The following is a 19331-nucleotide window of genomic DNA, read 5'->3' as shown; positions in this document are numbered from 1 at the left end:
GGTAAAGAACTGTAGCTAAGCCCTGAAGTGTCCCACAACTGTCCAGGCATCAAACTAGAACTATACCCTATATACAAAACTATGAGGTGTACCTTGTGCTTAATTCTCAGTCTTAGTAGCATTATGGAGCTCAGATCCTCTAAGATTAAACTGGAACATATAACCTGAGCATTGAGCCCCTCCCCTCAATTGCTTATAAAAACACCATTAATTAGGTAACAGCCTATTACTGTATAATTATTATAGACTGTGCATGAAGTGTTCAAATTTTCAGTGAATGCTATGCTCAATACTACATAATATGGCTTGGTTAAAGAGTTGTGTTTTGCTGATAAATTTGTATGCATTCTCTGAATTAATGATCAATTATTTTAAAAGGTGAAGATATATTGTTATGATTTAATTTCTTTTGGCATCCAACTATTATCCCACCAACCACTGCACATAAGAGCAGTTTTTAGTGTCAAACAAAGTGCTCATCATCTACATTTGCTTTTAAAGGAAGCTTTTAACAACCACTGTTTGTCATGCAGTGGATTGAATGCAAGGGTGTAGAGCAAAACTCACTGCATGGCTAACCACATGCACGTAAACACCTCTGCTATTCAACTTGTTTTTATGAACCGTATTACAGACATCAGGTCAGTGTGTATAGACAGAGTTGAGTATCTACTTTTGTTTAGCATAACAAAGTGCAACATTTTAAATGCCATTAATATAAGAGTTAGCAGTCATGAAAGCCTACACTGTTAAAATTCAGGAGTAATCATAACACTTTATGGGTGTCCATGGTAATGTTTAAATCCAGCACCCTGGGTGTAGCTGTAAGGTGTATATTAGTCTCTGCCTGAATCAAAGTCACAGCAGCTAACAGATCAGTATAAGATCTAAACAGCAGAGAAAATGACAACATCTGATCCATCCCGTCACAATAACCACTTCTCTGCTTTGAAAGGAAGGAAGCTAGATATTTATAAAGCAGCCATCCTACCTGTTGCGGAGAAGACAAGAGGAGTAGCTAAATGTGCCATTCATGTGTTTCATAAGTGAGCTTCATGATATTCTCATGGCAACAACAAATCACCTTTGGAGCTGATCTGAGGAGCAATTAGTAGCGGCATGCAACTTACATCCACATACATACTGTATTATAAGACTTCTCATATCTGCCACCCCAAAATCCATTCATAGAAACATCTAACACCTTCTGTGTTAAGGGTAGCATGATCAGCTTGCCTACCATACAATAGGAAATTTTGATGAATCGGTTACATTTGTCAAATGTCAATAAGTGCCTCAAGTCACATGTTTAGATCTGTGATTCTTGCTTTTCAGCAATTTTAATTTGTCAAAGCTGATTAATTGTCAAATTTTCCTTTTGTCAATATTTCCTATTGTAAGGTAGTTACTGTTCTACTTATTTTCACAAGTGTAAACAGTGCATTATTGTCGGTCAACTCTGAAGTACCTCAAGGGTCAGTTCTTGGCCATACACTTTTCCTTGTGTACATAATGACATAACAGATGATGCATAAAGCCGTAAGAATGTACAGCATTATATGCTTCAGTTTTAATCAGCATACGCCAGTACCATCTTTAACAAATCAAATTTGATCTGTAAAGGCTTATGGAACATAGCAATTCATATTAGGAATTTACTGGTGCAGTAGTTAGCTATAGATGCAATCTTCTGATTAATATACAATGAATCTATAGCTAATTTCAAACAGATACAAAAACAACAACCTGCTAACTAATTGTTTTGGCTCATCTTTCTGTGCTTTACAGACACGTCTTCAGACTGAGATTTCCTTTTAGCTGTACCAGGACATGTCTCAATATCTCTGATGGTACGAGAGTGAAGTGAACCAGTTAGTTCAGCACAAGTCTCCCCTTTGCTGATCCTGTCACAAGCCACCAGTAGGTCATAGGTGATCCTGTCATTCACTATAGAGTCCTGTTTGTAGTCAGGATGTTGAGTGATGAAGTTTCTCATCCAAGTAGCTGTGGTTGACAACTCCCCTAATAGAGCAGTCATCATTTGGAGATACAATAAAAGACTATCTGTAACTGACCGGATGCTCTCTTCTGTATGAGCTTCAGATATTGTTGGATTGTGCATCTTGTGTCCACATCAACTTCCAAACTGTTTACGTACATTCTCATCAGGGGAATTACCCCAGGGAAGCCACCCTAATGAGATACATTATTTTATATATACCAGGTTGGCACTGGAGATTATCTCCTATTCTACCCTGATTTTACATCCTCCCTGCGTTAACTTTGTGTACACATTTTCTCAATGATGACAGCATTTGATGACCTTGAAAACCTTGTGAGAGACTCATTATTCATTGTGATTTGTTATAAATCCACTTTGTGACAGAATAGTTTGGGCAGATTGTTATGGGCAATGGAATTTGGTCTTTAAAATTTCAAACATGAAATGGTTCAAAAGACAGATCACAACACATCTTAATACAAAGAACATGGTACGTAAGCAAAAATGATGATAAACCGTAAATATGCAAAAATGACTGACCAGGAATTACACATGGAAACCAGCCTGTCTCCATAACTTTCACCAGTGAAATAATTTATTGACTGGGTGTTACAAAAAGACTTGGTAAGATAGGGAGTATGTTAAAGGCTCCTCTAGATAAAAAATTTTCATGTGTGTACCTTTCCATTTATTATTGTGTCGATGTCCATCTCTTCGTATTCTTGTGGTGCAGGAGGAGATGCTCCATCAGTCTCATCATCATCATCATCATCATCGCCTTCATACACACAATATAACAACTAATATCTTACAACACTAGCAGTTTACCAGGAATAATTGTCTTTCTGAAATGAAACTTTCCTTTCTTCACTGCATCACGTTTCACAGCCCTCCTCATGTTCTCATCCAACTATTCAGTGTTGGGGAAGATCACACACTGCACATAATGGCTCCCCTACTACCTTGGATATCGGTATTCTGAAGTCAAGGCCAAAGGAAAGGATAGTACGAGTTAAAATCACCACAAACACAACAAAAGCAGCGTTCTCAAAATCCGTCAACTGGAGCTGTAAGATATATGTAACATCAACGTGTACATCTGCCAAACTTTCCCTTAAACTCCTGTTCAGAAGTTCATGTTTCTTACCTCAAGGGGTCTGAATTCCACTCGCCAGCCGATTGGTGACCCTGGTGGAGGGGGCTTAAATCTCATTGTTTGCCAATTGGTAGACTGAATGTTCTACAAAACCATTAGCTAATACACAAACACACACACATTATGTGTATACCTCAAAATGGTCGGTCTCTTTCTCAGGGTCTTGTTGAACTTTTTCCTCAAACAGAGATATGGGGTCTCTGATGAACAAATGGGCAAAATGGTGAGCCAGATGTTCATCTAAACCTGTAGAAAGTTAAATATTTAGAATCAAATATATGTATACCACAACAATCACCTTGCGTTTGTAGTGTCTTCTTTATCTCTTCATCAAATGGAAATGGTTTATCGTTGAAGGCATCAGACGTTGGATGTATATAACAAGAGATGGTGTCATATCGAGACTTGGGGATCACAAATTTGTCATTCTTCAGAGGCTGAAACAAAATAGTAGCAAAAATTAGCAGACAAGCATTGACTGAACCTCAAGGCCTAGTTCCTCCTTTGTCCTGTCATCCACAGAGCCAGAAATGATATCCCACCGACAATCAATATCACATAGGTACCCTCTGTAGGCTGGAGTAGCAGCAGAGATGGCTAACTGCATAACAGAAAGAGAACAATCAACATTAAATGTCAAGCTCAATCTACTTTACCATGATGGGACATAGTACAGCCAGCTGGTCATACAGGTGACGAGCTTCATCGATATTAACTGCTTGAAATGTCACCTATAGCATAATGACAAAGTACATGACTGCGGTATGTGGATCTGAGTTCACCTGTAAACAACACATCCCCATACCAAATCCCATACAGTCTAAGTACACATGGTCAGCCATAGTGTTCTTCAGACAAGTCTCATCAGTAGTTGGTATGTGGTCCACAAAAGGACTAGGAGTAGCCTGGTCCTTATAAACTGTCACATGAATGCTTGTAACAAGCACAAACAAAATCAATAGCAAAACTCACTAGGTATATTGATGGCTTGATTTTCACCTTTCCGTTGACGAATATTCCTTGTCAAAGTCCTACACATTGTTAGCAACACACACACATTCACAAATAGACAGCTCACTTAAAACGTGGGTGACCCTTCCATATTGCCTCATCAGGATAGAACAGTGAATTTGACAAACCACCAGTTGGGGTTGGTTCATATTGTGGATCAGTAAAAGATGGACAACCCAATCTAGAAAAATGAATGAAAAAATTATAACATTTCAGCTCTTGAGTGCTATAGCTGGTATCTTGCTATCTCAAAGAAATATGATTGATACCTCAAATTGATACCAAGGGCAAATTGTACACGCATCTCTGTGTGTGTGTGTGTGTGTGTGTGTGTGTGTGTGTGTGTGTGTGTGTGTGTGTGTGTGTGTGTGTGTGTGTGTGTGTGTGTGTGTGTGTGTGTGTGTGTGTGTGTGTGTGTGTGTGTGTGTGTGTGTGTGTGTGTGTGTGTGTGTGTGTGTGTGTGTGTGTGTGTGTGTGTGTGTGTGTGTGTGTGTGTGTGTGTGTGTGTGTGTGTGTGTGTGTGTGTGTGTGTGTGTGTGTGTGTGTGTGTGTGTGTGATGCATGGCTAACCTCCCTGGTTCTTAAAAATAATTTTTTTTGAGCTATAGGTCCTTATGATATCATCACATCGCAAATTCATGAACAGATTCATAAAATATTTTAGTGCTGCAAAAAGCACTAAGGTGGGCTTTTATCATTGCTACTGTGACTGCAGACAGACACAGAGTTTTCACAACCTGTTTAGTACAACAGCTAAAAAATTAATTGAATTCTACAAGTCTGGCAACCCCAAGAAGCCTGAGACCATAGGTGTGCAAGGGCCCACATTATCCAAACTCCATATTACAGGTACAGTGAAACCTCATTAATAGGGCCACCTCTGGGACCAAGAAAACTGGCCTGAATAATGAGGTGGCTTTATTAATGAGGTTATGAAGTACATCTTAGCTGTGTTTGGGACCTACTAAAGGTGGCCACTATAACGAGGTGGCCTTATCAAAGAGCTGGCTGCTAAGTGAGGTTTCACTGTATAACTTTGATATGTGATTTGGTGATAAATGATAAAGCAAGTTAGCTTCTCAAAGTCATAGGTGACTTGTACTCAAAGCTTCAACCCTTCTATCTATACACTTTGCAAAATTCTAAGAAAAAGCACTATTTTAACATGTATCATCTATCTACACGTTCACATATACAGCTGCAACTTTACAAGTATAAAATTCATCAGGTTGCTATATAGCACTAACCTAGGGAAACCTGTTATGCAGAGGGGAATACAGCCAGTACCCTCTAATGCCTTGACCAACTGGTTGCGTCTCATCTTCATGTTTGACTCCACAATGTTATAGTTCATAACACACCATCCGTAAGGACGTTCCCTCCCCGGCGTACCTACATCAAATCATGATAAAAAAATACACCTTGCAATACACAGTGAAACCATAGATATTACTCTAATATCTATGGTGAAACAAACACAGCAACTGCATACACAAAACTGATACATACCTTCTATCATATATGAAGCATACTCAGGTACCCATGCTGTCTGTACATGTCTGTGGGTTAAATATTCTCCAAAGGTCACTTGAATTACTAATTCTCACTCTTGTGGGGTTCGTTGCTCTTCCTCGTTGATTTTGTCCAACGTTTCCGGCCCTACTAAAGCCAAGCGAGCCACTTTCTTCTCATGATCCAACCGCACGATTGTGTACTCTATCTGCAAATCGTGCACACGACCTAAAATAAGACTCCATAAAGCTAACCACTTCACCTCGTCTCCAAACTTTAGCTGATCATTGGTGCGATCCTTCAAGCGATGATAGTGAGCTATTAGCTGTTGAATCCCAACCTTCCGCACATGATCCGCGTGTTTCTTAGTGTCTTCCCAAGACAAGGACGTTCCTTTCGACAAAAGACCCATGACTATGATACGATATTGCCTAACAACAATTTTACTCTGCCCGAGACTTTGCCCAATTTCCTGCCGACCAATTCCCACAATCGAAACCAATTTGATCGATTTAGCATGGACGAAGGCGTGGAAGAAATCCCGGGAACAGCAGGTATGCTAAACATTGTTGCCTCTAATGTGATGGGGCATGTCAGACACGATCGCGGAGAAGTCACCTTACCAAGCAGATGTGTCCACGGAAGAGGATTCGGACCGTGAAGGTGACGAAACGGGGCGGTTACTGCGAGCCACAGTTGATGAATTACAGAAGGCGTTGATAGAATCACGGACGCTTCTGTCAGAAAGGGACACGGAATTGAGTAAGCTAAGAAACGAGTTAGAGCAGCACCGTAAACAAGTAAGTCATTCTGCAAGGGCGGGGCTCATGATGCTCTGTCTTCAGTGTTTAGGTTTGGAACAAAATGTTTAATTTTTGCATTATACCTCGGAGCTATAATCTATGGTTGTTCTATGGTGGGTTGTGCTGTTCTGTAGGTAGCCAAGGAGATTGTAAATAAAACGAAACTGGCTCAGGCGCTTGATGATAGTCAACGCCACGTTTCAGAGTTGGAAGAGCTGCAGCAGAAATGGCAGGTTGAGGTAGGTGTGGCTAAACAGAGGCGAGAGGAAATGCAACGATTAGTGCAACTGGAGCAAAGCAAAGTGAAGGAGCTTCAGCAAGCTCTGGAGAAGAAGCAGTCACAGTTGAAAGCTAAAGGAAAAGAAGTCGAGGAACTCAAATTGCAACTGATAGAAGTGAGAAAAGGAACCAAAAAAGAGACTGACTCTAAAGCACCAGGACTGGACGGATCACAAATGCAGTTTTTAAAACAAGCACTGTTCCACTATTTGACTGACTACCATGCTGAGGAGCAGGTCAGAGCAATTGTGTCCATATTAGACTTCACTGCACAAGAGAGAAAGACAGTTTACACTAAGCTGCAAGATCGCAAGATCAGAAGCAGTCATGCACACAGTTAGCAGATTTATTTTTCATATGTCACATGAAATTACTTTGTAAACTATACCATATCCTTGAGGAGTCTGCCACAAATTTTGGAGTATCTTTGTATTTTCACCAGGTCATTAAAGTAATTTTAATGGTAAAATTCAATCTGCATGTGGTCAACATCCACATATGGAAAAGTGTTTCAATGTAGAGATCAAGTTTAGAAATAAAGGACGCATAAATTTATTCAGTTTAATATAATTTAACATAAAATTTTGATCATTAATAAAAAAAATTGTAAGCTAGATCATTGGTAAGAGTTTGCTTTATGCTTCGGCAGAAAACTGAAGGAGTCCTGGACTGGTCCTAGTAACATCTCACTAGTTGACAACTAGCTTGTGATTAGCTGTACACACGTTAGTAGATGGGCTCACCTGATCTTCACCCAGTCATCACAGTGGTTGGATGCCATTAGAGTCTCAAGATCATCACGGCCAACAAATGCCGGAGGTCGTTCATTGATCTTTTGAGGGACTCGCTCCAGAACCCCAACTGGTATATACCTGCATGTGACAATATTTGCTAATGACCTGACACTGTTTGGGACATGTCTACTACAATATTGAAAATTTAGAATTTAGCCCTATTTTCTTTTTTATATGGAGCCAGGCATTTTAATACCAAAAGTCTCAAACGACATCTTAATCAGGAGAGTACCTTAGTCCTACTTGTTTGTTAACTTTTTGATGACTGGCGAACCTGCACATACTGCATCAAACAAAAGGATGGCACTAGAGTTAATGTTTCGTCTGAACAAGCGCCCCAGCTATCAATTACTGGCTCTAAAGTAAAGTGGCCATTACGCTTTTTTCCAGCTATTTTCAGCCTGTTACACAGTGTTAAAAACGGAGATGTCACTGCAATCGATCCAGTCACCACAGAAAATATGGATGATTCCCATTTATAAATTGGAAACCATGCATCGTGCTACCGCGAATCGACACCTTGGACTGTCAGAAAAAAGAAATGGGACACAAAGGAGGACAAAGGTAAGTCCATGATGCGTGCATTGTACGTACTGCAGTATGCCAAAAGGCACATATAGGGGGGACAAAATGACATCGAACAGTGAAAAAATCAAGCCTGTAGCTTTAGCCATTATCGAGTTACGCTTGTCTGAAGACATCAGGCAGGCAGTTAGTCAGTCAGTAGAAAATTCCATTGAATATATATATTTTAATTTGTAGCTACCTATTGGAAGTATTTAGGGTCATACTGAAGACACTTTTGGGCTTGGTTATACATAACCAATACTGCCACAGCACCATTGTGAAGCTGGTTTTTGGGTGATATTTAAAACCAGGTTGCTAGAGGCAGCTAAAATTGGTCCTGCTGGACTGATTTTTGCCCCAAAATTTTTGTTTCAGGCCTAGGGCCACTCACGAGATCAGCACTTAGACTGAAAAGTTCACTTCTGGTATGAGATTGATTTACAATATGCAGCTGTATACCATAATGGAAGTACTACTGTACTGTATGATAATTTGTAACCTTTAATTATTGACAATTTGGGAGCAGCTATACATTGCGGCTGTCATAGTAGCTGTTCTCTCGGTGATAAAACATACCGAGCCAGGGCTGCTGCAACTATAAACAAACTTTTTTGTGCAGTAGAGGTTCCATATGCTCAACCAAGCATTGACAAGCAACACGGTGGATACAGACAACCTAAAACCTAATTTAGTGGGTAATTATAAAAAAGCATTAAGAGAGACACATACACTACAGATTTGTGTCCATAAAACAGAAGTGGTGCTGTCAATGTGCTATTTACCTGTAGAGAAATGAAAGCCATTCAAGCAGGAATCGTCGTGTCTTGTCTACCCCTTGCATGTCAGAGCCCCAGTGTTCTAGACCATAGTCGACAAATGTTCGTAACATGTCAAGCCGTTCTGAGGATGAGATGTCCCAGTGGCGTTGCTCCTTTATCTCAGTGAATATCCATGGCTTGATCAATGCCCCCCTACATTAACAAAATACACTCAGGTCATTACCACATGCTATCAGCTCATGCGTGTTGTGTGTGTGTGTGTGCGTGCGCATGTGTGGCATGCTTGTGTAGTGTTGTACACACGCGCATGTCAAGAATTGGTCTGCATGCTGCCACCCTATAGCACACAGGAGCCTCAAAGGATTTAACAGTCCCACAAAGAATTGTTTACTAACAGAGCATTGGTAGTTCAATGGTAGAATCCTTGCCTGCCACACAGGGGGCCCGGGTTCGATTCCCGGCTAATGCATGTACTGTTTAACCTACTTTTTTTTTTACATGCAGGACAATATGTATGTATGGACATTCACCTCCCAATTAAAACTCCTGCAAACTTCTCAGTATCCATTCTGGTATTGTAATCTTCAAATGACAGAACATCTCCATTACCTGCATGGATAAATCTAAATCAATTCAATCATGTAGTTTTCTTCTTATTACCAAATAAGGGCATGGGAGCTGCTACATCCGCACATTGAGCAAGGTAGTCATAATCTGCAAGTTTTGTGTAACGTTGTTCCCGGGATCTTCCATGGACCTGTTACCACAGAAGTCACTGACAAATTGACATCACTTTCCTGCTCACTGTTGTCATGGTGACACCCCATTCATGAAGTTTGGGCAACAACTTATGGGCATTCCAATTTTTGTCATAAATTCCTGTACGCATTTTAACCGTCAGTGGAATATCCAGCACCTAAAAAATATGCACATATATTATATACTGAAGAAAATACTTCCAAATTGGAGAGCTTACTTCCACCATTCCTCTCACTATTGATTCAAATCTTGTATGTCTGTTCATTAGTGCACTGCCTGCACCCTGCAGTAATAAGGGGACATGTTTAGGCTGCATGCTGCAACAAAGCCCCACCCACCATTTTGAAAATTACGTCGATAGGACAGCCAACATTGATGTCAATAAAATCTACCGATGCATGTGTGTTGATTAGTTCTGCACACCTTGCCATTGTGTCCGGGAACCCACCACACAACTGTTAAGAGAAAAAAACACACGATTAGGACAATATACACATGTTAGTGTACAGTGTGTATGTGTACAGGTGCTACCTCACATACACATGCACGCAAACATCTACCTACTACTACCTGTCCCGGGATCCTCTTCGACCCAGCCCCAATCCCCCATGAAACACATCTACCCATCTATCCAAGGGACGCTGAGTAACCTTGCTTTTTATTTAAGCTAAGTTAACCTCGTGGAGGATGGATGGGCCACAGACAATAGCAGGGACCTGATGAAGTGTACACACACACACACACACACACACACACACACACACACACACACACACACACACACACACACACACACACACACACACACACACACACACACACACACACACACACACACACACACACACACACACACACACACACACACACCTGCACACCAAAAATATCCTCAGATGAATGCCTCTTAAGTAATGCCCATTCTGACTGCTTCCCCTATACCATACTTCAGATCAGGGCAGTTACCACAAATACCACTCACTTACCTGTAGTAAATTAGTACACAATGACATCTCCCCACAGGTGATCTCTGCCCCATACTGCTTGCAAATCCTGCGAAATGGTAAATTCCCAACCTGCAAAATGTGAGGCAAATGCAGTACCATTACTCTACACTCTACAGTGGAACACACCCCTAATGTTCTTATTAGTGAGGAGTTTTAAGGTATGCACCTAATACAAATGGGATCATAGACAAGTGACATGATTATCAAGGTGCCTATATTTCAGGGAGTCAACTTTTTAATGGTTCCACTATAATGGCTTTATACTCTTAACTTTTTTCAGTTGCTAAAACTTACTGTTGTTAAAGGAGCAAGGTATCGTTTTCCTCTAAAGTCAATCTAATAGTAAAAATATTATAATTTAAGAGATATACCATAAATGGTCACCATCTTTTTCTCTGCTATTCTTGGCTTCACAATATCTTCATCAGAAACTGGTCCAACTTTGCTGCAGACTTTCTCACTGTCAACAGTTGCAGGGTCACTGGAAGCTGATGCCTTGTCTTTTGCTGACTGTAACTTGCTTAAGAATTTCTCAGAGGATGGAAACGCAACTGCTTTCTTATGTAACCTGTCTTGAAGGTCTTTAGTCAACCAAGAAAATGTGCTATTGGGATTTTTGATGTCGTCACGTTTAATGTTTTTAAAGTCACTGGAAATATGCTTGCTACCATAGCGACACTCTAACCCATAAGGACACTTGCCATACTGTTCAAAGAGGACACACCTCTCACCAATGTCTGCAGGTTTTTGTGCCATATACCCATCTATGTCATGTGAGAACCGACAGTCTGTTGAGAAGGGGCATGGGATGCTGATTTTTAAACTGGGACATAATCTTTCACTGGATGCGACCCGTCTGTCACGTGGTCGTTTCTTGTTCTGTCCTCTCTGTTTCTTTCTGGGTGGAGCACCATCTTGACTGTCCTTTTGCTCAGGTAATACTCTCTTTAGATATCTGCAATGTAGCAATGTTATGATAATATGTCATCACAGTGAACACACAGAGTATTTACTACTTGTGGCAGTACATTACTGCTCCCAATAAAAGATATCCATAATAACTAGATGTGCACTGATGTGGAAATTTACTGATAACTGATATATAAGTACTGATTCCGATACCAATATTTTTAGTGTTGGGTTGCATCTGGAGATAAAGGTTTTCAAAATGAACACTATGATAACTGTTAAAACATTGTGACAAAAAGACTTAAAAGGTGGTTGCCAAAACAATTTTGTAAAAAGAAAAAAAAAAAAAGACTTGTGAAAAAGATGCAATGAAAAGATCTGGAGCTTAAATTGGGAATCAAACCTCAGACAATTAGTTTTGGCTAAGGTATAATCATAATGGTGATTTAGCTAGTTTTGGCTAAGGCATAATCACTACCTCTAACAACCTGAATTTTTATAGTAAACACCATATAAAATTTGTGAGATGATTTAAGTTTGCAGTATTCCCATACATTATTTAATGTGATGTTGTTTCCCCATAGAATATTTATGTGATTGCCCAGTGTTGCCCCCCATAGACAATGCATGGGAAAATAAATGTATATATGGGAGTACTACAAAATCTAAAATGTCATATCTCATGACCATTTGATCTTTGGAGACAATGCTTTAGGCGTTCACCCTTGCAAATAATTCATTGTAAGTCAGGTTGCTAGGGGCAACCTTTATTAGGGCGCTTATTAATGAGTTTGCAAAGATAATTATTTACGATGCGCGTAGTGCATTAAACAGCAAACATACAAACGTACGAATAGATCTGTTTGGCTAAAAAGTTAACTTTAAACATGTATCTCACTGCTTTTTAATTCCAGCAACTCCAGGCGGTAGTTGAGAATTGGCTACAGCGGAGCCAGAGTCGCCTTCCATGAGAGAGACGCATGCACTCACGCGAGAAACTATTCTAATTAAAGTCCCATGTAAACTGTGATCGTAATGTCCGCCGTAAGCAATGCAGCGCAAGGTGAATTGTTCTATCGGTACATGCGCGATTATTTGTCGTTAAGAAAATACGCGGTGAGTGTATTTACAAGTTTGTAAACATCCCAGCTGCCTTAGCTCCTCCCCTGTACATGCAGCAGCAGGAACCAACTACTGGAGAGAACCACGTGTGTACACTGAAAGAAATGGCGGCCCTGCAGAGCGCAGAGAACGATATTACGCGGCCACACGTCTCAGTAATGTGCACAATGTGTGTAACTTAGTGTACATGGTTTGTTTTTATATTTGTGTGTTTGTTTGTTTTTGTAGGGAGTACTCACCCACTGAGTGCCATCAATCGTACAAAAAGTGTGGTAATAAAATGTGTTAAGCTGGGTAATGATGTTGGTCTTATTTGCCAGGTTACATGACTTTGTCAGAGAGGGTAGTGGACAGTGTAAGTGTGAGCTAATGCAACTCCTGTATCCAACATTTGTTAATATATACCTCGATCTCATCGCTAGGGGTGTGTCAGCTGTTGGTAAGGTGCTTTATTTGGAGACGATTTTTATTCCTTTTTCCTCTTTAGCGGTGTCATTTTATGGTAGTTTTGTTGATAAGCTAGATGGGTCTAATCCTGATGAACTAAGGGAACTGTCTGGATTAGCTTCAACACATGATCTGACAAGCTCACCGCTGGCTGAGAAATTCAGGTAATTTTACCAACATTAGATCACATGTGTATGTAATTGTACATACAGGAATCATAGATACCATGTCAAAATGTCTGATACTGCGTTTCATTGTCTAATGCATTTCCTACAGGTAAACTATTGTTTGATGTATTTAAAAGAAATCTTGAACAATTCATTTGTACACTACATTCCTTGCAGTCTTGTAAATCTTCACTGTTGCTCAGCATAATCCAACAACATTTTGCCATTGAAGGTACCAAAAATAGTGCATGGTGTATATTGTTATTGCTGAGGATAGTTTGTAGATGCACGAGTGCTGCGTCTGGTGATCATCCGGCAACTGCCACTGCTGCTGTTGCCAAAGCAGATGGCAGGCGATCTTCAGTCCGATCTAAGATGGGGTCAAGCTCTTCTAGTGTTAGCACTGGTAGACCATCAGACCAAGCAGAAACAGATCCAAAGCCTCCATCTTCTAAAGTAGGTCATTGCAATGTGTTTCCAATGCTTGTGTGCTATACACAATCACTGAAAGTGTCAGTATTAGTTTTCTATAGCCTGAAAATGATATTTTTAACTAACTAGTCAGTATTTCAAACAGAAATATTGCTGCTACTCATTATAAACTCTTGCTCAAAAGAGTCAAAAGTATTTGTGGTGCATAAATAGATTAGAAGGGTTTCACTGATAAGCAGCCATACCTGTTATCATGGAGAAGGTATGCATGTCTACAATTAGCAACTTTTCTGTGTAGTGGTATCTTGAAAAGACTTGCAGTTTACCAGCTGTCATGTATCAATTGCTACTGTGACTCTGTTGCAAATTGTACTCTTACAGTAAATTATTATTTTTCTCTGTGTCCTAAGCTACACTGAATAGAGATTAACATAGGATGAAGGTAGCTAGGATTTGACAATGTTTTGGGGTTTTAGCATTAAGGATTGTACTATTTTCATTTTCATTACTGTAATAGATTGAAATTCTTGTTTTTAGCTGTCAGCACCACCTCATTGTATTCGGTTACTGTTTATGCATTGTTGTGACTGAGAAACAGTGTGCTCTCATGGCTATCATTTAAAGGTTGATCTAAGCTATCTGTGTAGCTATAGTGAAGTCCATAAAGTAGCCGCAGCTAATAATAAAGTAGGATGATGCAATTGGTGTTTGCCATTAGCTTTTTTGCTCTTTTTAAATTTTACTGTACTGTACCTAGAAGGTTTGAGGTCACTGAGCCTATTAGGGGCGTTGATCATGAGTTATTTGATCATGACAAAATCAATCATACCAGGGGCATCAGAGTAAAAGTAAAAAGACTTAGTTTTGGGGAATGTCCCCTCCCCCTTCCCAATTGGATATTTCAAGATGCTATTTGGGAGCAAACTTTGGGCTGTAGTTAGCTAGCTACCTCAGAGTATTTTATGATATATCTGGACCCTGCCTAAAAGCACCTCCATGATACTGTTTAACTCTTAAAACTAATAAGAGATAAACTGTAAGGGACATTTCCAAAATAGTTACATGGAGAAACAAAGCAAAAGCTAAATATAATGGTAATTATTTTTAGAGGCAACTAACACAGACAAAGTCAACATGAAGCTGTTTTGAGTGATAAATAGGTTAGATAAGTTTTGTTTCTGACGATTGCTACCATCAGTTCAATGCTATTATTGCATGTACACTATACTTATGGTTTTGGCTTCATCAAGTTTGAAAGTTTTTTTATTTCTAGCCAAAAAGTGGTGAGGCTGTGGCCTCACTGGTTGCACCTACTCTGATGCCCTTGAGTCGCACCTTTAGGGTCACTATGGCACTAAAATGTTACCAGTACCTAGTCATACATTAAATGCTGTGTTCAGTGTGTTGCTTGAATTACTGCAGGAAAGTTTATGTATGCTGTTGTTACAGAGGAAGAGACAAGCATTGAAGTCAGAGAGTGACTCTACTGGGGTGGTTGCCCAGGGAACTGACAGTGTGTCCACTCCATTAGATGAGTTTAAGAAACGCCTCAAAGATACTTCAGATAATATTCCACCATCTGCTCCTTCTGTGTGTGTCTTCTCTGTTAATAGGAGTGGTGGACAATGGTGTGTGTAGTGTAGTATAGTGCAGTGCGTGCGTTGCATGCATGCGCTTGTGTGGGTGTGTGAGAGTGAGTGAGTGTGTGTGTGTGTGTGTGTGTGTGTGTGTGTGTGTGTGTGTGTGTGTGTGTGTGTGTGTGTGAGAGAGTGCATGCATGTGTGTGCGTGTGTGTAAGCAGTTGTGCTAACATTTGTATATAGTATAGTGTACTCATTTATTATTTTCTTATGTGTACTTTTATTTTAATACAGTGTAGCGTCCTCTTGTTGCCATGGTGATATGTTTGCTTGTGGTTGCAACAACTCATCTATAAAAATCTGGTCCATTGCCAATTCTAAAAGAAACACACCCAAGCACAATCCCTACAAATCATACTCCTACATATCTCTTGATGGTGATGATCACAGTGAACCAGCCAATGATATTTCAAGGTGAGAAAGTTACAATATGGCTGACATTATTATTTGGAGGTCTTTCTTTATAAACCTTAAAGGGATTTTTCTTTAAATTTTAAACCCTAAAGGGATTTTTAAGTAGATAGTTCTAAATAAGAGGATCTACATATTGTACTAGTCTCTGGTATTTTCTATTTCACAATTAATTTTTTGCCAACATGATCACAGGGACATAGCCACACTTTTGGTGATGTCAGGCCTAACTTCATAACACTATATAGCTAGGGTAGGATATAGCTAGGGTAGGGATGTGTACCTTACACACTGCCAACCTAGGGGGTCTGGAGGCATGCCCCCACAAATTTACCCTTGAATTCTGAGAGTGATTTAAATAGTATATCACAATATAATTAATATTTCTTTGACTGTTATATGTGGGTGATCATGACTACTCTATTCAGGTATTTTGATCTTGTTAACAAATACTGCCGTATAGGGAGAAAGTGGTTTTTGCGGACTTCGCGGTTTTGTCAAAAACCGCGAAAGTTTCCTCGCGAATGCTATTGCTAGCTGTGATTGATTGACATGTCACGTAAGTGAAGTTGCTTAACAATGTGGAAAGTCCTGCCACATCCCAGCTTCTTTCGTGAGCCACGCCCACCTATTTGGATTGTGCATCACTGTCTTGCTAATCATACGTGGAGCCACATCCATTTATCAAGGTGTGTTGCAGAAATCTGAAGGCATGTACAAAGCCACGTGTGTTGCTGTGTGTACACCCAATGTAGAGCCGCGCCCACTTTAATCAATCATCAGGTGCAAGTGTATGTTCGCATCATAATTGTCGTGAGCCACACCCACTTACCAACAAATTAATGTGCATTGTTTACGTGCATGGCTAAGCGTTTTGAGCGGACACCACCATACATTTATCCACCGCGAAAGTTTAACCACGAGTAAGTTTGTTTGCTCTCTACCGCGAAACTTTCACCCATTGAAACTTTCCCCCTATACGGTACAGTACGTTCCACCCAGGATTTAAGTTTTTATTTTGGCTCTCCAAAATTGTGATTTCAGCAGTTTATCATACTGTTACTGAATATTCACCTGACCACTGTACAGTGTTCCCTCCATTATCTGAACTCATTGGGCCCCCTGGGTGGGTTCAGATAATCGAAAAGTTTGGATAACAGAAGCCCAGAGGAGGTTGGACACGCACATATGAGCGCATACATTTTGTATTGAAAGTTTAACCAAGCGCTCACGAAAGTTTTCACAAATACCATTCGAGAGTGCACTTCAAGTTTAGTCTATTCAGCCGGTCAACCCCATTCAACCCCACTACTCCAGGCGCGTAAATCACTCTTGAAATCTACAGGGTTCACGTGTGTAAGCGTTTGCTGGGTGGAACCCATGTGTAATACATAGGGATGCCTTATGTACATGTATTTTAGCACAATAATTGTCGAAGAAAGCAATGTGCATGCTAACAAAGCCTCCCAGGGTAATGAAAAAGAAGAGCGGACGCCGCTAGCGTGGCCTCACAGAGAATCGAAAAGAGAATTAGAAACTTGCACACCTGTCTTGCAATAAGAATTTGCTGTTCAACTAAAGAAGCACAAGGTAACGTGGTGTAGATATTGCTAAACATTTCTTCTATCACTTACTCCTCGTCACATATTAGAAATATGCAATTAACAGTAATAAATTTCAGAAGCGCTTATATCATGTCCAACCTCCTCTGGCAGAAGCCCACATATATATTCATTATATATATATATTCATTATATAAAGAACTGCTCTAATAGAACGTACACCTTTTCAAAATACTCTAATAGAACAGTCACTTCCGCAGTTTGGATAATGGAATGTTCGGATAATTGACGGCCGGATCATATAGGGACCACTGTATTAGGGTGACTGTTCTATTAGAGTATGTAATCAATCTTGATGTGTTTATTGATGCCTACCTGATTATGCTCCTACACAATCATGTTTATTAATTCTACAAACTAGTATGCTAACAGAAGGTTCTTAGTAGATGAAAGCTTTGTAGATTCTGTATACTATTTTTATTACGTATGTTCCAAGAATTCATGTACCTACAAAAAACAAATTCACACAGAATTTTGAACCTGTATCCAGTCTTGTTTGAATGTACCTCCCAATTAAAAGTAGCAATGTTGCGGCCATGATTTTGTTGTAGATTGGAGTGTTTCTTGTGTGTGACATTTCTTAATAGTGCTTACCACATCCTACGAGGACACACCGGACCAGTTTATGGGACATGTTTTATCAATGATCGCCATCTTCTGTCATCATCTGAAGATACCACAGGTTGGGAGCTGTCTTCATGTTGCCATGGCTACATTGCATATTTGTAGTTCGACTATGGGATATGCAAAAGATGGATTGTCTTGCTTGTTACCGTGGTCACAATTATCCAGTGTGGGGTGTGGCTGCAAGGTATTCTGCTATTTCATTGGCTGATTTTTATAAATAATTTGTCATTTTAGTCCCATTGGGGTTTACTTTGCATCCTGTTCCCATGACAACACGGCTCGACTATGGAGTAGTGACTCGCTGTTTCCTCTGAGAGTGTTTGCAGGTCACATTGCTGGAGTGGATGTGAGGAATTATTTTGATATGACCGCACTCCCCATTGTCTACTCAATCAGGTTTGCTGCTTTCATCCTAATGGCAATTATCTAGCAACAGGATCATGTGATCGTACATGTCGATTATGGGATATCCAGACTGGCAACAATGTTCGGGTGTTTACTGGCAGCAAAGTGAGACTTAATTGGATGTGAACTATGCCTCATTCTAACCTTACTAGGGAGCCATTAACACACTAGCTTTCTCTCCGACAGGCAAGCAGCTGGCTGCAGCTGGTAAGTAGGGCTTATTAGAGAATATAGATATCCAATATTTTCATCAGGTGAAGATGGGATGGTACATATATGGGATATTGCATCATGTGACACCATGGTAACACATAAAGGACACGATGATTCCATATTAGCAATAGCCTACAGCCCTTGTGGTAGATTGCTAGCATCATGTGGTCATGACAACACGATCAGATTGTGGGACACTGTTACAAGGTTGGTGAATCATTTGAACTAATTCTGTTACCATGGTATTTAATTTCAGCCAATCAGTAGCATGGTATGACACGGAACATGACACAGCACATCATCTTAACTACACACACAGAAATAACCTAGTTGCCATAGCTACCTGTGCAGATAACTTGACATTATAGCATGTTATTTTAGGAGTTTCTATGGTTGACATTTCATTCATGAACAGTTTAATTATTCAATAGTGAATCAATACTCTATTGTATTGTTGGAAAAAAAATTTCCTCCTCAAACCTGCCATAATTCAGTCTGTAAAACTGAAACTTATTGATGACAATCCTTTTTGCTATGAAGTTTATTGAGTTCATTTTGCTTCATTATGAAAATATCTGCACTCTCATAGATGTCACTTCAGGTACCTGACTGTTTTAGAGCAGTAGGTCCCCTATCTTGGTTGGAAAGGGTGTGGTCTCAAAATTGGCTG

General features: G+C 39.9%; 4 protein-coding genes and 1 non-coding gene across 7 annotated transcripts; 3 read left to right on the top strand and 2 right to left on the bottom strand.

Moving 5' to 3' along the window:
* Positions 1–1694: 1694 nt before the first annotated feature.
* Positions 1695–6198, bottom strand: LOC136249752 (glutamate--cysteine ligase catalytic subunit-like). The gene is made up of 17 exons (XM_066041859.1): positions 5944–6198; positions 5777–5889; positions 5679–5728; positions 5417–5561; positions 4237–4350; positions 4131–4189; positions 3941–4077; positions 3815–3889; positions 3643–3759; positions 3457–3595; positions 3292–3404; positions 3150–3242; positions 2965–3069; positions 2831–2912; positions 2683–2780; positions 2076–2193; positions 1695–2022 (listed from the first exon to the last, which is right to left on the bottom strand). Exons 1-17 carry the CDS (start codon positions 6091–6093, stop codon positions 1754–1756), a joined length of 1977 nt encoding a protein of 658 aa, XP_065897931.1. The 5' UTR covers positions 6094–6198; the 3' UTR covers positions 1695–1753.
* Positions 6167–7155, top strand: LOC136249753 (arginine and glutamate-rich protein 1-like). Its single transcript, XM_066041860.1, has 3 exons — positions 6167–6235; positions 6279–6481; positions 6619–7155. Exons 1-3 carry the CDS (start codon positions 6199–6201, stop codon positions 7102–7104), a joined length of 726 nt encoding a protein of 241 aa, XP_065897932.1. The 5' UTR covers positions 6167–6198; the 3' UTR covers positions 7105–7155.
* Positions 7156–7275: 120 nt separating this feature from the next.
* On the bottom strand, positions 7276–12607 carry LOC136249751 (tRNA-dihydrouridine(47) synthase [NAD(P)(+)]-like). Its single transcript, XM_066041858.1, has 13 exons — positions 12474–12607; positions 11051–11621; positions 10961–11002; positions 10646–10735; positions 10533–10595; positions 10001–10117; positions 9880–9945; positions 9709–9819; positions 9564–9660; positions 9434–9512; positions 8907–9095; positions 7507–7635; positions 7276–7452 (listed from the first exon to the last, which is right to left on the bottom strand). The coding sequence occupies exons 1-13, from the start codon at positions 12542–12544 to the stop codon at positions 7380–7382; spliced, it is 1698 nt and encodes a 565-aa protein (XP_065897930.1). The 5' UTR covers positions 12545–12607; the 3' UTR covers positions 7276–7379.
* On the top strand, positions 9302–9372 carry Trnag-gcc (transfer RNA glycine (anticodon GCC)). The gene has a single exon. It is a non-coding gene; the product is annotated as a tRNA-Gly (tRNA).
* Positions 12402–19102, top strand: LOC136249750 (transcription initiation factor TFIID subunit 5-like). 3 transcript variants are annotated; one of them, XM_066041854.1, is made up of 17 exons: positions 12402–12691; positions 12754–12866; positions 12926–12964; positions 13018–13136; positions 13185–13308; positions 13357–13420; positions 13489–13543; positions 13589–13767; positions 15193–15371; positions 15618–15797; positions 18004–18098; positions 18146–18227; positions 18278–18389; positions 18440–18553; positions 18601–18655; positions 18703–18868; positions 18918–19102. In XM_066041854.1, the coding sequence occupies exons 1-17, from the start codon at positions 12611–12613 to the stop codon at positions 19027–19029; spliced, it is 1869 nt and encodes a 622-aa protein (XP_065897926.1). In that variant the 5' UTR covers positions 12402–12610; the 3' UTR covers positions 19030–19102. The 3 variants fall into 3 exon arrangements, with proteins under 3 accessions (XP_065897926.1, XP_065897927.1, XP_065897928.1); XM_066041855.1 differs by having other exon boundaries at positions 12403–12691; positions 12734–12866; XM_066041856.1 differs by having other exon boundaries at positions 12404–12866; positions 12926–12969.
* Positions 19103–19331: the final 229 nt, after the last annotated feature.

This window comes from Dysidea avara, chromosome 3 (assembly GCF_963678975.1).
Source record: "Dysidea avara chromosome 3, odDysAvar1.4, whole genome shotgun sequence".
In the NCBI taxonomy this organism is placed as follows: domain Eukaryota; kingdom Metazoa; phylum Porifera; class Demospongiae; order Dictyoceratida; family Dysideidae; genus Dysidea; species Dysidea avara.
The sequence above is the reverse complement of the archived record's forward strand: the minus strand, read 5'-3'. Positions and strand labels throughout refer to the sequence as shown.

Excerpts from the sequence above, each read along its gene's own strand:
- LOC136249752 (XM_066041859.1), bottom strand. The coding sequence starts at position 6,093 with ATGGGTCTTTTGTCGAAAGGAACGTCCTTGTCTTGGGAAGACACTAAG. Across the intron at positions 5,729-5,776 it reads GAGCAACGAACCCCACAAGA|ACATGTACAGACAGCATGGG; the intron begins GTGAGAATTAGT and ends TTTAACCCACAG. Across the intron at positions 4,351-5,416 it reads TGCATAACAGGTTTCCCTAG|ATTGGGTTGTCCATCTTTTA; the intron begins GTTAGTGCTATA and ends TCATTTTTCTAG.
- LOC136249753 (XM_066041860.1), top strand. The coding sequence starts at position 6,199 with ATGGACGAAGGCGTGGAAGAAATCCCGGGAACAGCAG. Across the intron at positions 6,236-6,278 it reads AGAAATCCCGGGAACAGCAG|ACACGATCGCGGAGAAGTCA; the intron begins GTATGCTAAACA and ends GGGGCATGTCAG. Across the intron at positions 6,482-6,618 it reads TAGAGCAGCACCGTAAACAA|GTAGCCAAGGAGATTGTAAA; the intron begins GTAAGTCATTCT and ends GCTGTTCTGTAG.
- LOC136249751 (XM_066041858.1), bottom strand. The coding sequence starts at position 12,544 with ATGGAAGGCGACTCTGGCTCCGCTGTAGCCAATTCTCAACTACCGCCT. Across the intron at positions 10,736-10,960 it reads ACCTTGCTCCTTTAACAACA|GTTGGGAATTTACCATTTCG; the intron begins GTAAGTTTTAGC and ends CACATTTTGCAG. Across the intron at positions 7,453-7,506 it reads GATGACTGGGTGAAGATCAG|TGAGATGTTACTAGGACCAG; the intron begins GTGAGCCCATCT and ends GTTGTCAACTAG.
- LOC136249750 (XM_066041854.1), top strand. The coding sequence starts at position 12,611 with ATGTCCGCCGTAAGCAATGCAGCGCAAGGTGAATTGTTCTATCGGTAC. Across the intron at positions 13,309-13,356 it reads CCGCTGGCTGAGAAATTCAG|GAATCATAGATACCATGTCA; the intron begins GTAATTTTACCA and ends TTGTACATACAG. Across the intron at positions 18,656-18,702 it reads CAAGCAGCTGGCTGCAGCTG|GTGAAGATGGGATGGTACAT; the intron begins GTAAGTAGGGCT and ends TATTTTCATCAG.